This window comes from Eretmochelys imbricata, chromosome 5, assembly GCF_965152235.1.
Source record: "Eretmochelys imbricata isolate rEreImb1 chromosome 5, rEreImb1.hap1, whole genome shotgun sequence".
Classification (NCBI taxonomy): Eukaryota; Metazoa; Chordata; order Testudines; family Cheloniidae; genus Eretmochelys; species Eretmochelys imbricata.
The window spans coordinates 127,806,642-127,824,462 of NC_135576.1; the positions used below are offsets into that span (position 1 = coordinate 127,806,642).

Sequence of the window (17,821 nt, forward strand, 5' to 3'; positions counted from 1 at the left end):
GAAAAGGACTTCCCAGACATTATACAGGTGGGTTGCATTAGTAACCAGGAGTGACACAAATTCCAGACACAATGACAGTTCACTAAATTTATAGATCTTTGGGAGGGAGAGAAAAGGAGGGAGAAAGAGGGAAATGCTTCACACTCAGATTATCTGAAACACTCAAATTTTGGTAGCCACCCTAACCCAAAGTTTGAAAACCCTACAAAAATGTAAATAGCTTGATATGTGCTTTGGACAAAGACTTCTAAATTTTAAACTCATTTTTAAAGAAAGCTGAGCTTTTGTGAATTTATAGTTCTTATCTTGGCAGTCTAATATCAGAGTCATAGGTTGGGTCAAACAGCAGAGCCAGTTGGCACCAGTCACCTCTAAGTCAGAGAAAGGTATATCCATTGTTTTACTTTCCATTACATCCTTCCCAAACTAATGTTGGCACACAGGACGGAAATGAGTTTCTTTCCATTCTTCTCTGTCATTTGCTGCTGCTTCCATCTGCTCTATTCCGTTAAGATAGATTGTTCTGTCCTCCCTGCTAGGAGTAGTTCTTAACGGTTTCTCTTGGGTGCCCTTGTTTTTTCACAGCAGTTGGTTTCCGCCTGACAGCTTCAGGTGAGAGTCTGTATGCTGGCATCCAGAGTACATGTCCCAGATACATCCAGCACTTCCTTCTGATTCTGGTAGAAACAAGCGGGCTGGTTGGTGATTTCTCTGATCTCTCCACAGGTAATGAAGTCTTTCCAACCAACGTAGGAACTTATTTTCAAAGCTTCTAGTTTTCTATCACTTTGGCAGATCTCCAGCTTTTGCAGCCATATGTCAGCACTGAGATTACGTTTGAATTGCAAATTCTCAGTTTTGTTCTGATGCTCTCCCCCCTTCCCATATATTAAGTTTAGTAAATGCTGTGGATGCCTTTCCTATCTTCGATGTCACTTTCTTCTTAAGATCTGTTGACCAGTATGTTGCTCCTTAGGTACAAGAACTGTTCTACTTTCCTGATATTTTTGCCTTCTAATGTGAGGTTACTGCTTGATGCCTGGGTTTCAAGGATGTTTGTTTTAGCGTAACAAATATTGAACCTGGTTGACCTGCAGTTTTTGCCAGCTTGTCTGTCTTTGGCTGTAACTTTTCGGGGGTGTCACTCAGGAACACAAGATCATCAGCAAAGTCTAGGTCTTCCGGGCATTTACCATCTGCCCATGACATACCAGTGTTTGTGCTGCTAATACACGTAGGCTAGGACTACACTACCAACTTATAATCAGTAAATCCATACCCCTCTGCAACATAATTATACCAACCTAACCCCAAGTGTAGGCAGTGCCTCTTGGGGAGGTGGAGTACCTATGCCAACATGAGAAGCTCTCCCATCGGCGTAAGCAGCATCCTCACTAAGTACTGCAACTATGCTGTTGCAGCACTGCAAGTGTAGACAAGCCCATTGACTCAGACTTTAAGGCCAGAAGGCACCATCATGATCACCTAGTCCAACCTTCTGCACACTGAAGGCCACAGAACCTCACCCACCTGCTCCTATACTAGACCCACAACTTTGGCTGATTTCAGAGTAACAGCCGTGTTAGTCTGTATTCACAAAAAGAAAAGGAGTACTTGTGGCACCTTAGAGACTAACCAATTTATTTGAGCATAAGCTTTCGTGAGCTACAGCTCACTTCATCAGATGTGAGCTGTACCTCACGAAAGCTTATGCTCAAACTTTGGCTGAGTTACTCAAGTCCTCAAATCATGATATAAAGACTGAGTTACAGAGACTTCACCATTTATTCTAATTAAGCCAACAAGTGCAGAAGAAGGCGAAAACGCCAGAGGATCTCTGCCAATCTGACCTGTAGAAAAATTCCTTCCCGACCGCAAATATAGTGATCAGTTAGAGCCTGTGCACGCGAGCAAGACCTATCATCCAGACACCTTGAAAACAATTCACTGTAGATAGAGCCCTCCTCATCTAGTGTCCCATCTCTGGCCATTGGAGATATTTGCTACTAGCAGTCGCAGATCGGCCATATGTCATTGTTGGCAACTTCATTATACCATCTTCTCCATAATCTTATCAAGCTCAGTCTTGAAACAAGTTAGGTTTTTTGCCCCCCACTGCTCCCCTTGGGAGGATGTTCCAGAACTTCCCTCCTCTGTTGGTTAGAAACATCTAATTTCAAGCCTAAACTTGTGATGGCCAGTTTATATCCATTTGGTCTTGTTAGCATAGTCCCTAGCTTACATCTTCCCTCTCCCTCCCTCATGTTTATCACTCTGATGTATTTACAGAGAGCAATCATACCTCCCCTCAGCCTTCATTTGGTTAGGCTAAACAAGCCAAGCTCATTAAGTCTCCACTCATAAGGCAGATTCTCCATTCCTCTGATCATCATAGGAGCCCTTCTCTGCACCTGTTCCACTCAATTCACTTCATTATCCAGTATATGGAAATGCCAAATAACAGAAGTAAAATGCAGTCATGTTTCACACCAGTGTCCACATTGAACCACTCTGTTGTCTGGTGGTTCATCCTTACAGAGTACTTTGCATCTCTGTACCTGGCCTTCATGAAATTGACAACTTTAGCTGGGATGTCATCAGACTGAAGACTATTCCAGACTGTGGACTGGCCATCGCTTTCTGTGAAAGCTACTATAGAGCAGTTTAGGAGAAGTGTCTCACATTCAACAGATCCTAGCCTACTGAGATTAATTACAGAAACTCCTCACTTAACGTTGTAGTTATGTTCCTGAAAAATGCGACTTTAAGTGAAAGGATGTTAAGCGAATCCAATTTCCCCATAAGAATTAATGTAAATGGGGGGGTTAGGTTCCAGGAAAAAAAATGTTGCCAGACAAAAGGCATTATACACATTTTAAACAAGCAATTTAATACTACAATCACTGCAGAGTATGAAGCTTGGTTGAGGTGGTGGAGTCAGAAAGTGGAAGAGAGTGGATTGTCCAGCTGCTCCTCTTGCTGAACTTTCTGAGCTCGAAAAAACACATCTAGAGATTGTTGTTTTACTTCTTTTTTTTTCCTTGGTAAATTTCTTTATAGCAAGTCATTAGATGACCAACTCCCCTAATCACTTTGGAGCTGCGTTCCCAGTCAGGATCGTCATCACTCAGGATTTGCAAGCCAGCTTCAATCGTTTGGAAAGCTTCAGAAAGACGTTTGGCAGTCAAATTTTGATGGGTTGGTTCTTCTTCTACTTCTTGGCCCTCTTCTTCCATTGCTCTCGTCACCTCTAGTTGCATCAGATCCTCATTGGTTAGCTCTACTCCATGTGATTGCAGAAGTTGTGTATCATCGGCTTCTTCCACCTCATCAAAACCTGCTTTCGTGGCCAAGCCGGGGACAACATCTTCACAGCGGGGACAACATCGTTAAATCCTATTAAGTCACTGGAGACAATGAGGCAGACAAGGAGGCTGACGGTGCCGTAGCCTAGGAGAAGCATGTTGTGCAGCAGCAGTGGCAGCTTCCCCTACTCTGCAAGCACCAGGGGCTCAACCCTCAGCCCGCCCACTCCACCCCTTCCCCCAAGTCCCCACCCTTGACCCGCCTCTTCTCCTCCCCCCCCCCATCCCCCTTTGCTTTGCAGACTACTTCCACGCTCCTATCCCTGACTGCCAGAGGCAGGAGGCGGGGGGGGGGGGGTAGGAGGGGAAAGGTGCTGATCCGCATCTGCTGGGGGGGGAGAGCATAGGGAGGCTGCCTGCTGTGGAGAAAGCAGGCATCCAAAACAACGTAAGAGTGGAGCATTGCTCAACTTTAAACAACTGTGTTCCCTAATTGATCAGCAACGTAACAATGAAACAACGTTAACCGGGACAACTTTAAGCAAGGAGTTCCTGTATTCTCAATTCATTACAATACAGCAAGTTAGAGCACCTATTGGATTTGATTTTGAGAGTTAAAATATACTTTGCCAACTTTATCACCACCAGGTTGTCCTTTCAGAGGCAGCCTTACTCCAACTGTGGGACACAACACTTGGGGAAAGCAAACCACCAACTGGGACATGTGGAAGTATTCTGTAAGATGGGTAGGCTTTTAACAAATTGCATGGGTGCACATTTTATTTATTTTTCCTGAAGGAGGATTATATAGCAAGGGCTTGTGAAACACTGTGCATATGGAAACAATTCAGGGTTCACAGCGGACAAGTAACTCATCACAATATCCAAGTGCAATGCTTTGGCAAAAAGGGCTAATGTAATCTTTGAATATCTAAACAGGAGCAGGAGTAATGAGCAGGCTTAGGAAGGTGGTTTTACCTCCGTTTACAGCATTTGTGAAACCAGTAATGAAACACTGTATCCAGTTCTGGTGTCCGTATTTTTAAAAGGATGCTGAAAAGCTGGAGAGGTTGCAGGAAAGAGCCACAAAAATGCACAAGCTAGTGTAAGTGCCTTACAGTGAGATTTAAACAGCTCAATCTGTTTATTTTATCAAAAAGATAGATTATGGTGTAGAAGTACCTTCACAAGAAGAAAATACCAGTTACTAACAGGTCTTTAATCTAGCAGAGAAAGGCATACCAACAAATGGCCAGAAGTGAAAGCCAAACAAAGTCAAATTAGAAATTAGGCACAAATTTTCAACGGAGTACATGATTAATCATTGGCACAAACTATCAAGGGAAGCGATGTCTTCAAATCAAAAGTTCTGGAACACAAGTTATGCGTCTCAAGACAGGGGCAGCTGCATGAAATTTAATGGCCTGTGCTATACAGAAGGTCAGACTAGATGATCTAATGGCACCTTCTGGCATTAAACTCTATCATTAGAAGCCTCACTTCAAATGGTCCGAGATATTCTGGGGTTTGGACAAGTCATTCAGAAGGAATGAAGCATGCCATCATTTACACCACCCCACTCCCACAAATCTAGCCTATTCATAGCCACTGTTAACTGGTAGAACACAAACTTAGTATATAACATCCAGGGTGGATAAAGATCAATGATTTAAAAAAATAAATAAAAAAACACTCAGATGTTTTTTATTTAAATTGGATTTTTTTGGATAAAATGCTTTTTGAGGAAAAAAACCTATCTCATCATGGAATAGGGAGTAAAAATTCTAATTCTATAGTATGAGACAATATATTCATGTAATGTTTAAGAACAGTTTTGTAAATGAATTTCAATAGTTCATGGATTAGGGACCCAATCTTATGGGGTTCCAAGGGCTTCAGTACAGATTATTTAGGTTAATCTTTCTATCTACCCAATGGGACTCAGTGCTCAGTCTAAAAGATACTATCAGAGATGCTTAGTTTTGCAGTTCTCAAACGATGGATTTGTGTCTCCAGAGATAATATGCTTGTTAACAGCACAAATGTTAATAGAGAGAGAGAGAGAGAGAGAGAGAGAGAGAGAGAGATAGATAGATAGATAGAGGTGAGAAATAACAGACCTCAACCCTATTGTCCCTCTGCAAATGTGTGTACACAGAGTCAACCCCTTACCTCTCTCTCTAAAGGTGCAAAGTTTCAAAAAGTTCAATGAATAGAAGATTGTTGGGAGTGAAATAGATCTGGACAAGGAGAAGAAGTCTGGAGATAAATAAATGTGAGAAGGGAGGTACAGGTAGTAGAAACAAAAGTGAAACTGTTTGAGCAGCATATTCCAGAAGTCTTGAGGTCTTTCTGAGTGTAGCCTTCATTGATCGGAGATCTACCATACCATTCTCTCACTGGAAGGAAAAACCTATAAGGGCAGCAGGCTGTAAAAAAGGCCCCGTTTGGGAATATTTTAATGAAGTTCCTCTACCTGTGGTTAAGACAGGCATGCGTGCAAAATGCAAACAGTGCAACAAAGGAATGCAAGGCCTGGTTGCCCTATTGAAACAACATCATGGGAACTTTCAGAGTAACAGCCGTGTTAGTCTGTATTTGCAAAAAGAAAAGGAGTACTTGTGGCACCTTAGAGACTAACCAGTTTATTTGAGCATGAGCTTTCGTGAGCTACAGCTCACTTCATCGGATGCATACTGTGGAAAATACAGAAGATGTTTTTATACACACAAACCATGAAAAAATGGGTGTTTATCACTACAAAAGGTTTTCTCTCTCCCCACCCCACTCTCCTGCTGGTAATAGCTTATCTAAAGTGATCACTCTCCTTACAATGTGCACGCTAAGGAAGGTGGGCCACTTCCAGCACAAATCTAGGGTTTAACAAGAACGTCTGAGGAATGGGGGGGGGGGGGGAAAGGTAGGAAAAAACAAGGGGAAATAGGCTTGAGTAGAGACTGGGAGTGGCTAAGTCATTATGCAAGGTAACCTAAGTTAATTGTATCCAATTTGCAAATTAATTCCAATTCAGCAGTCTCTCGTTGGAGTCTGGTTTTGAAGTTTTTCTGTTGTAATATCGCAACTTTCATGTCTGTAATCGCGTGACCAGAGAGATTGAAGTGTTCTCCGACTGGTTTATGAATGTTATCATTCTTGACATCGGATTTGTGTCCATTTATTCTTTTACGTAGAGACTGTCCAGTTTGACCAATGTACATGGCAGAGGGGCATTGCTGGCACATGATGGCATAAATCACATTGGTGGATGTGCAGGTGAACGAGCCTCTGATAGTGTAGCTGATGTGATTAGGCCCTATGATGGTGTCCCCTGAATAGATATGTGGGCACAGTTGGCAACGGGCTTTGTTGCAAGGATAGGTTCCTGGGTTAGTGGTTCTGTTGTGTGGTATGTGCTTGCTGGTGAGTATTCGCTTCAGGTTGGGGGGCTGTCTGTAAGCAAGGACTGGCCTGTCTCCCAAGATTTGTGAGAGTGTTGGGTCATCCTTCAGGATAGGTTGTAGATCCTTAATAATGGGTCGAAGGGGTTTTAGTTGGGGGCTGAAGGTGACGGCTAGTGGCATTCTGTTATTTTCTTTGTTAGGCCTGTCCTGTAGTAGGTAACTTCTGGGAACTCTTCTGGCTCTATCAATCTGTTTCTTCACTTCCGCAGGTGGGTACTGTAGTTGTAAGAATGCTTGATAGAGATCTTGTAGGTGTTTGTCTCTGTCTGAGGGGTTGGAGCAAATGCGGCTGTATCGCAGAACTTGGCTGTAGACAATGGATCATGTTGTGTGGTCTGGATGAAAGCTGGAGGTATGTAGGTAGGAATAGCGGTCAGTAGGTTTCCGGTATAGGGTGGTGTTTATGTGATCATCGTTTATTAGCACTGTAGTGTCCAGGAAGTGGATCTCTTGTGTGGGCTGGACCAGGCTGAGGTTGATTGTGGGATGGAAATTGTTGAAATCATGGTGGAATTCCTCAAGGGCTTCTTTTCCATGGGTCCAGATGATGAAGATGTCATCAATATAGCGCAAGTAGAGTAGGGGCTTTAGGGGACGAGAGCTGAGGAAGTGTTGTTCTAAGTCAGCCATAAAAATGTTGGCATACTGTGGGGCCATGAGGGTCCCCATAGCAGTGCTGCTGATCTGAAGATATACATTGTCCCCAAATGTAAAACAGTTATGGGTAAGGACAAAGTCACAAAGTTCAGCCACTAGGTTAGCCGTGACATTATCGGGGATAGTGTTCTTGACGGCTTGTAGTCCATCTTTGTGTGGAATGTTGGTGTAGAGGGCTTCTACATCCATAGTGGCCAGGATGGTGTTATCAGGAAGATCACCGATGGATTGTAGTTTCCTCAGGAAGTCAGTGGTGTCTTGAAGGTAGCTGGGAGTGCTGGTAGCGTAGGGCCTGAGGAGGGAGTCTACATAGCCAGACAATCCTGCTGTCAGGGTGCCAATGCCTGAGATGATGGGGCGCCCAGGATTTCCAGGTTTATGGATCTTGGGTAGTAGATAGAATATCCCGGGTCGGGGTTTCAGGGGTGTGTCTGTGCGGATTTGATCTTGTGCTTTTTCAGGGAGTTTCTTGAGCAAATGCTGTAGTTTCTTTTGGTAACTCTCAGTGGGATCAGAGGGTAATGGCTTGTAGAAAGTGGTGTTGGAGAGCTGCCGAGCAGCCTCTTGTTCATATTCCGACCGATTAAGGATGACAACAGCACCTCCTTTGTCAGCCTTTTTGATTATGATGTCAGAGTTGTTTCTGAGGCTGTGGATGGCATTGTGTTCTGCACGGCTGAGGTTGTGGATCAAGTGATGCTGCTTTTCCACAATTTCAGCCCGTGCACATCGGCGGAAGCACTCTATGTAGAAGTCCAGTCTGCTGTGTCGACCTTCAGGAGGATTATCATACACATACCTTGATTATCATACACATTGTAAGGAGAGTGATCACTTTAGATAAGCTATTACCAGCAGGAGAGTGGGGTGGGGGGAGAGAAAACCTTTTGTAGTAGTAAACACCCATTTTTTCATGGTTTGTGTGTATAAAAAGATCTTCTGTACTTTCCACAGTATGCATCCGATGAAGTGAACTGTAGCTCACAAAAGCTTATGCTCAGATAAATTGGTTAGTCTCTAAGGTGCCACAAGTACTCCTTTTCTTTTTGCGAATACAGACTAACACGGCTGTTACTCTGAAACCTATCACTACAAAAGGTCAAGAGCCGTGTTAGTCTGTATTCGCAAAAAGAAAAGGAGTACTTGTGGCACCTTAGAGACTAACCAATTTATCTGAGCATAAGCTTTTGTGAGCTACAGTTCACTTCATCGGATGCAGACTGTGGAAAATACAGAAGATGTTTTTATACACACAAACCATGAAAAAATGGGTGTTTACTACTACAAAAGGTTTTCTCTCCCCCCACCCCACTCTCCTGCTGGTAATAGCTTATCTAAAGTGATCACTCTCCTTACAATGTGTATGATAATCAAGGTGGGCCATTTCCAGCACAAATCCAGGGTTTAACAAGAACGTCTGAGGAACGGGGAGGGGAGGGGGGGAAGAAGAAGAAACAAGGGGAAATAGGTTACTTTTTATAATAACTCAACCATTCCCACTCTCTATTCAAGCCTAAATTAATTGTATTCAATCTGCAAATTAATTCCAATTCATGAGACATGTTCCTTCTCAAGAGGAAGCTGCGTTGAAGATGATGAAAGGAACAAGTCTGAACATGCAGAATCTTCAGGTTTGTAAACTTTTTTTTTATTTCATACTTCTTTCTTAAGGACTGCCTGTCTTCTTTCTGGACTATTCTTGAATTCTCATGTTTGAGCAAAAAATATAGTTGTTACTCTATGGTACTATCAATTTTAGATGCAGTTGTGATAAAAAAAACAAACAGCTGAAATAGGCAGATCTTCCTTGCACAATTTCACCTTTGAAGTAGTACTGAGTGTTAGTGAATGCAATAAGTAATACTAAATGAGCAGTATGGTAATAATAATTAAATAACTGCATTGATTTATTTTGTTTCGGAGAATCGATCCTCAACATACAGGATTCTGAAGACTATCCACCTTCAAGATCACCATCATTTTCTATAGTTTCAGAGTTATCTGACAGGGATAGTGTTTCAGTCACATCATGTATGTCACATAGCCACAATATATCACCTGTAGCAAAGACGAAAAAAAAACTCATTCATCCAAAAACAACCATAGATAAGTTTGTGATAAGAACCCAGCAGATTACAAAAAGAGTTAATTGATGAAAAAATTGCCCGGTTTGTTTATGCAATAAACTCTCCTTTTTGTATGATTGAGAACCCACACTTCATTAACATGGTTCAGTCATTAAGACCAGGATACAGTCCACCCAACAGAGCAGATATTGCAGGCAAATTGCTGGATAAAGTGTATGAAAGAGAAACTGAGCAGTGTGCAAAAGGTCTAGAGGATGAAATTGTTAACCTGAGTCTTGATGGGTGGAGCAATGTCCACAATGATCCTGTTGTATGTGCTTGTGTGACAACAGAAGAAGGGAATGTCTTCCTTACAGAAACAACTGATACATCAGGAAATGCACACACAGCAGAATATTTACAAGTAGCAGCAGTAAAAGCTATAACAAATTGAAAAAAAATTCAAATGTCTAGTACGCCGCTTGGTCACAGACAATTCTGCAAATGTATCAGAGAAGAAATTATTTAGGAGAGAGTGAAGAGAGTCCCAAGCTAATAATATATGGTCGCAGTGCTCATTTGATGCACCTCCTAGCCACAGACTTCAGTGTTCCAGAAATAAAGGCTAATGTTGTTGAAACTGCAAAGTACTTCCCGTAACAACCACTTTGCAGCAGCTGCTCTGAAAAAAGTGGGAGGAACCAAGCCAACTCTCCCACAAGACGTGCAATGAACTCAGTAGTGGACAGTTTTGAGCACTATATCAAGAACTGGCCTAATCTCATGACAGTTTGTGAACAAAATCGTGAAAAAATAGATGGCACTGTCATAGCCAAAGATCTCAACATTGGGCTTAAGAGAAATGTAGAACACATGCTGAGTACCCTGAAGCCTATTTCTGTAGCCTTGAACAAAAAGCACGGAAATAGCTGTTTTATTGCTGACACTGTTGAAATTTTGAAGGAACTGAGTGAGATCTTAAAAAGAGAAATATGCAATGACAGAGTTAAATTACAAGCATTAAAAAAAACGAATGGGACAAGCACTATCTCCAGCTCATTTTCTTGCAAATATTCTCAATACTTGGTACCAGGGTCAAACCTTAACTGCTGAAGAGGAGTTGGCTAGGACATGGACATCCAGCAATCATCCCTTCATAATGCCAACTATAATAAACTTCAGAGCTAAGGGTGAACCGTTCAAGAAATATATGTTTGCTGATGATGTTTTAAAGAAAGTCACACCAGTGAACTGGTGGAAGTCACTTAAGCACTTGGATTCAGAGACTATTGAAGTGATAAACTCACTTTTAACAGTAGCTTCTTCCACCGGTGTAGAAAGAACATTTTCTTCCTTTGGACTAATTCATTCCAAATTGAGAAATTGTTTCGGACCTGAAAAAGCAGGAAAGCTTGTTTTTCTTTTCCAGATTATGAACAAAAAGGAAAATGAAGGTGAAGACAACTGAGTTAGTTACAGGAGCCAATATTTTAAGTTTCTCATGTTGACCTGGCTGATATAGTCAATTCAATTTTTTTTTTTTTAAGATTTCATTTAACTATTTTAGTTAAAATCAATTTTAAACACAAACAAACCTGATTTTAAAAAACTTGAATGTTTAACTAAATTCAAAAATTCGTATGCCTGTTTTGTTAAAAAAATTATACGTTTGCTGTTGAAGAAAAAGATCCAGAATACATAACATTGTTGTTTTAGTTAACTAAAACAATTTAAATGTCTGTCTGGTGATGTTCTCCTCCTAATACAGCATGGCAAGAAAATCCTCCAAATATTGGAGAGAGTTCACCTCCCAATTACTTCATAAATATCTGCTTCAATTACCCTTGGTAAATGATGTAATCAAACAATCATTCATTTTCTGATATAGCTGTAAAACTAATCTGAAAAGTTTTCAAAATAAATCACTTTAAAAATATATAGTGTGTACCTTCTAAAAATGAAACCTACATCTATCTCTGAGTTGTGAAGAATATGTTTTAAGGTTATAACAACCAACAAGAATGCACTTTTATGTAGAAATCTATGATTAAATCAAGTCTTCCTGACTAGTGATTTAAATCAATTTGATTTAAATCAAATCCACAAAGATTACACCACAAAAAATGCCTTGTCTAATACGTTAACACATATAGAATTATTTTGGCAATACAATGCACTTCAACTTAGTAATCAATTTACTAATAGCTTCAATTATGACAATCTATGTACTTAAACCAATAAATGACTCCCACATATTAGAAAACACTATCAGCAGAAGTGAACCATAGCTTTCTAGATAAAATACTTGAAAGTACAAGAGAACTAGCTAACTTCAAGTTGTTCCTTCAGTTGACAAAATGAAAACAGCATTGTACAAGAATGTACATTTCATACGAAAGCTGTGCAATCTGGGGACACCGGCTGGGTTTACATATTGTTCTAAATAGGTTGAGGTTTATATTTGTACATGGGTAGATTATGTTTTTGAGTGCACGCTGTTAGAGAATCTCTCAGAGAGAGTCTATTGGGCTAGGTCTTTTTTCATTTTGAATTACAGTCATAATTCACCTAAGATTTATAATACATCCACTACTACTTCAATGGATATATGTTCTATTGAAGATACAGAAGAAGTGTCACACATTGACTATCTGGATATAAGAATAAGGGGTGAAAAATTATTCATGTGTAGGTTAAATTGAGAGGTTTGTCGACAAGATAATCATTTGCAAGCCAGCAATTCAATGATATTCACTTTTAGCTAGCTGAAAAAACTTGTTTTCATAATTAATCAGCTACTGCATATCAGCATCAGGTGTGTATTAAGGAATAAATGTTTCCCATCTTAACAGAAGCCAAGACAAAGCTATGCTATTTGTGAAGTGTAGACAATTATCCCCAAGTTCATTTGATACTATTGGAAGTTATTGCCACTGAATTACAAGTTTTAATCTTAAAACTTTGGGACATTTTAAGTTACTGTCAGTCACAAGGTTAGAATATGAAAGGATCATAAAGTTATCTGTCAAAAGCAGCTCAAATGCATGTCCATGGGGATATCATAAATTCACTTCCTGTCACTCTAGAGCGAGATGAAAAATAATGATTTTGAGGTAGTTGAAAGAAATATGGAAGGAACTTTCAGTTGAGAGGGCTTTTAAAACACACACAGACTATAATGATGAAAAGTACAAAGATGTGGAACTGCTACTTGGGGTTTCCTTAAAGTAAACTATTCTCTTGCGGCAAATCCACTTTTCAAATTAATCTTCTATAAATGTTTAAAAATTATGTATTTGAGAATATCTTCATTAATAAAACTCTCAGAAAACAAATGGGAAGGCTGCATTCCATTGTCAAATGCTTCATACCCTCATCAAAACAATACAAATGCACTGTACTGACAGTACATGGGCTCTTACTATATGATTTAACATTTTTCATGAATCAAGTTAATTGCAGTACATACATAGGTAGATACATTTCCAGAGTTTGCATACATCAGCACAGTTCCTGATCAGACGCACCTTTGGGGAAAAGCACCATAAGCACTAGTTCAGGTATACACAGCAACACAACAACTGATTTGGTTATAGTAGGAGGTGGCCTTTTTCAATAAGCAAATACAGTAACCTATTTTGTCTGGCAAGGGCTGACAAGTCACTTCAGGAACTGACAATTTTCTGATTTTCCTCTGAAGAGAATTTTCACTATTTTGCACAGTACATAGTTCTGTCTCTGTAGTTGCTTCAGAAAGATTAGAGAACTCTCACTCTCAACCAAACAACAGCCTTTCTAAGAGTAAAAAAAGTGTCTGAATTATCAAGCCATTGTTTGGTTCTGTTCCACTCCCTCCTCCCCACAAACTTAGCCCTGTAACATACCTGGAAGAATTCTAAACCTCTGAGATGAGGGGTTTTGTTAAACTTTTCTCCAGTTTGTTTTCCCCCTTGTTACTATATATGCTGTGAACTTGACACACACAGGTAGAATATTAATTAGGAAATATATGAATTATATTTTCTTGAGAGAATCTAAGTATGGCAATGTTCCTAAACTGCTGAATATTTGTACTGTTTCACTGCAGTACAAGAGTGTAGTGTATGGATCTCTTCTACCAGACTAGTGGCATCATCTTTAACAAAAAGCCAGTGGCATTTCACAACGGCTGGGATTGCTTTTGGTGCAAAGCAACTTTCTTTTATCCTCTCTAGTCTACATGAACGCAGCAAGTTGAGAGTCTTTAAGCCAATCAGCCTGACCCTTATTTAATTGCTTAACATTTGCCTTTAGTTTTACTATGAATTTAGTTTAGACAGAACTTTTGTTAATAAAAATGCAACACATAACTAGCAGATTCTGGACATTGACAGCATCTGCCCAGATCTGAACTTATTTTGATCAGACTGAAGGACAGCCAAGCTAGAGCAAACTAGCACAAGACAAAATTGACAGTGTACTTATACCAACACTACTGCATAGCCCTAGATGACATTCAACCATTTTTATTAGTGATGTCAAAAAGTAGTAAACATTCAAGAGCACCCGGAGGTGGAAGAGCTAAAGTTAGTCTTATATCACCAAGCACAATGTGCTCCAAATTATTAAGAAATACTTAAAAGCATTTATGTTTCAAACTATGTACCAACTGGGCCCCCTGCCCAATATGAAAGAACACCAGAAAATGCTGGTGCTCAAATTCCTGCAAGACATCTTGCTCCACTTCATGTTTTTAAGATATTATAGCTTCAAAGATGCAGTTGATGGGAAGCAGATGATTACAGACTTGAATGGTTTTCAAAACACAGGTTCACATCAATTCAACAGGTGACTTCTTCCTAACATCAATAAGCCAGTTGGAGTTTCCATGCAAAGATTTATTTTAATGTATTCCATGGGTGATTTACTGTAGAGTCCAATTTTCAAAAAGATTCTAGTTTTTCAGCTCTTAGTGACCACCAATTTTGTTCATTTTTTCCAGTTAACTAAAGACCACCTAGCTTAAGGAGCCATTTGGGAACACAATATTGAAGTCCATTACAGCAGAAATGTAATACTCAAGTATGTTAGTGGAGAAGTAATATTTAGTAAGGTTACCTGTTTACAATATAAGTCTGTTTCACATCTAGTGGACACAGTTTGGGCAGGTCTACACAACAGCGGGGATAGATGCTTTGAGATCAATCCACCAGCGGTCTATTTAGAGGGTCTAGTAAAGACCCACCAAATCGACTGCAGATTTCTCATTGGGGGTGGAGTACAGTGGTGGACTAGAGAGCAGAGTAAGGTAAATCAACGGGAGATTTTCTCCCATAGACCCCCCCCCCGGTAACTCAACCTAAGGTATGTCGACTCCAGATATGTTATTCATATAGATGGAGTTGCATAACATAGGTCGACGTACCGCAGTAGTGTAGACATAGCCTTAGTCGGATGAGTCTATGAAAATGCAGGATTAAGTTGATCAGAACTAATGATTATAGTACTGTACCTTGAGGTTCTGGTTCAGAGTTTATCTAGTAGTAAAAAACCTTCATACAATGGTGTTTAGTTTTATCTAGATAGGCATTTATACTGTGCTAGCATTGCTATCGAATCTCAGTCAACTTCAAGACAACACAAAATTTAACAAGTATTCAACCAAGACTCACATGATAAGATTTGGCTAGATCAGTCCATATGAATAAAAAATATGACAGATTTTTGGTCTGATAAGGGCTTTGAAAAAAAATGCAATCTTTATACCAGCACCCAAATTTAAATCAATAAGTCTTTTCTGCTGTAGCTTCTGAAGGGCACTCTTTAAAAAGATTGGTGTCCCCCATCCTACTGTAGTAAATGATCACTGACTTCTTCCAGTTCCACACAGAATGTATTCCCTTACATACACTTTTAATTAATATGTTTTAGTGGGCAGCTAAGAAATTTAAACAAGGCCTTTCTATGAAGCATAAAAGTCATCCATTACTAGAAAGGAAACTTCTAACCTATCAAATAAATCTTATGAATCACAAACAAACCTTTACAAGGCACATCACTAGCTAAAACAGCTTTTTATTTAAATCAGTCACTGAGGGAATGAGAAGTTCTCATTGTTAAAAGACCCAATACTCGTCAATATGGAACATACACAACACTTAGCACTAAGAAAAGTTGTACTTAAGTCCTCGAAGTACACAGAATTCCAATTAATAATCTGAAACTTTAGATTGTTTAACACTGTAAAACAAACAATGTAAGTAAGTTGTAGTATACATTACATCTTGAGGTTTACATGCCTATAGATGTGAAGCATTTTTCTAAAAGGATATTTGTTTTTCTAACAACAAGTAGGACAGTTTAGCAGTAATAAACCTGGAGAACATCAAAGTTTTCAAAAGGAAAATTCCAGAGCACAATGTGATAATTAAGCAAAATCTATAAAGACTGGATTTGATACATTGATAACCAGGGCCCTGAGTGTAGAAAAACAGTTACACTAACTCTGGATTAAAGTTATGTTAAATTAGAAGTATTTAATTTTTTCAGAGTGAGTTCCACTTGCACTAGTAAAAGGGCATTCAAATAGTAATATGGTGGAAGTACCAAGACCTTTAACCACGATAGCATCAAGTTCATGATACACTACATTTCTTCACAGGCCAGTTTGAGGTGACGCTAATCACTTGTGGACTAAAAGACACTGCAGTGCTACTATTAAATTGCACCTTGCTGAGAAGACACAACATCACAGCTGAAAACAACCAAACTTCACTGTGTAACATCAGGACCGTGAGAAAATTTTGGCAAAAAACCGATCCATTATTTTACCAATTGGTACCACCTTCGGGTGATGCTTTTCACAAGCCTAAAACCTATAAACTATTCCAGATTGCTACACACACCTCATGCCACTAAGAGCCATAGCTATCCATAGCTCAGGTCACTTCTCACGCAGTTTAACCCTACTTCTCTCGATGGACGCAGGGACAGACATTTTTCAAAAGATGGGGGGTTTCTTAGCAACGTGAACCAACCCTTGATTGGGGGAGGGGGTTCAGAAGGGGACTCCGCCAGCCCCCACCCCACACCAGACACATCTGAGATACTGCACAGCAGGGGCGTCTCTGCCAAGCTTGTGGGACACACGGAGCTGGGGCCAGGCACTACCAGGGCAGACCGAGCGGGCTCCCCCACATGCCAGGCGGCTCTGCACCCTGGGAGAAGGGGGCTGCAGAGAGGAGAGCCCTTGCCATACAAAGCCAGGAAAGGGACGGACGGACGGACAGACAGACAGCGGGGGGGGGGGGGAGATAGAAGCACAGACAGACACCCACACCGCAGCCCAAGGGGGGGGAGGGGGCGGGCTGGTAGAAGCGGACAGACAGACAGAGGAAGGGACGGACAGACAGGCACAGCGGGGACGGACGAATGGACACACGGGGGGGGGGGACAGGGAAGCGGACAAACAGACAGACACAGCCGGGGGGGGAGGGGTGCAGACGTCCTTGACAAACCCCGCTGCTGCCGCCGACGCAGAAAGTTAAAGCGCCCCCTCCCCAGGCTAGGGGGACGGAGGGGCCGGCCCTGATCCCCTCCCGGCGCCCCCTCCCTGGCGAAAGGCCGGGGGAGGCGGCGGCGGCGGCGGCGACTCCCGGGGGAGCGGGCGCCGGACCCTCCCCCGCCCCGCGCCGGGGGTCTCGGGGCTGCTCCTCGGCAGCTTGCCATGGCGCGGCCCGCTGGAGCAGGGGCAGCCCCGCAGGGCCGCCGCGGGGGGAAGGGGGCCCGGCACTGACCTGGCGGCGCGGGGGCCGGGGCGCCGTGTCCGCCCGCGGGGGGGGCCTCCACTCCCTCCGACTCTCCCCCCAAAAGAAGGAAAAAATTCCGGCCGGAGTTTAAAACAAAGAGGCGGAAATAGCCGAGCGGCGCCGAGGGCGGCCGAGCGGGGGCGCCGCGCACCGGGAGCATGCGCACTGCCCGCGCCCGCCTCCCACACGCGCGGAGGGAAGGGGGCTGCGCTCGTGTCGCCGACCGCGGGAGGGGAGGTGACGTGCGCGCGCGGGGAGCATTAGAGCAGCCGTGTGCCCCCTCCTCCCGTGCGGGGAGCCCTACCTCCACCCTCCCCCCGCAGGGAATCCCCATGGGAACCTGCCCCGTGCCTCCACTAGTGCGGGGGGGCTGGGAACGTCCCGCCCACCGACAGGGGGTGCGGGCTTAAGAAGCACCTAGCAACAGCCTGCGCCCCCCGCCGCCAGACACCCCCAACCCTCCACTAACCCCTACCCACACAAACACCCCATCACACAGAGCTGGACACCCCCATCCTCACTGCCAGACCCCTCCCCCAACTCTC

General features: G+C 42.1%; 1 protein-coding gene across 13 annotated transcripts in view; it reads right to left on the reverse strand.

The window, feature by feature from the left end:
* Positions 1 to 17,401, reverse strand: part of PCGF3 (polycomb group ring finger 3) — a 111,598-nt gene extending 94,197 nt beyond the window's left edge. For 8 of the 13 annotated variants that reach the window (XR_013346245.1, XM_077817863.1, XM_077817859.1 and 5 more), the window contains exon 1: positions 17,265 to 17,401. Coding sequence is in view for 1 of the 13 variants with exons in the window: in XM_077817860.1 (XP_077673986.1) it covers positions 10,797 to 10,835 (39 nt within the window). In the remaining 12 variants the exon portion in view is untranslated. Of the gene's footprint in view, positions 1 to 10,796; positions 10,884 to 12,958; positions 12,996 to 17,264 lie in introns of those variants that run through there. The other 5 variants (XM_077817860.1, XM_077817854.1, XM_077817857.1 and 2 more) reach the window with 3 other exon arrangements.
* Between the last annotated feature and the right edge of the window lie 420 nt (positions 17,402 to 17,821).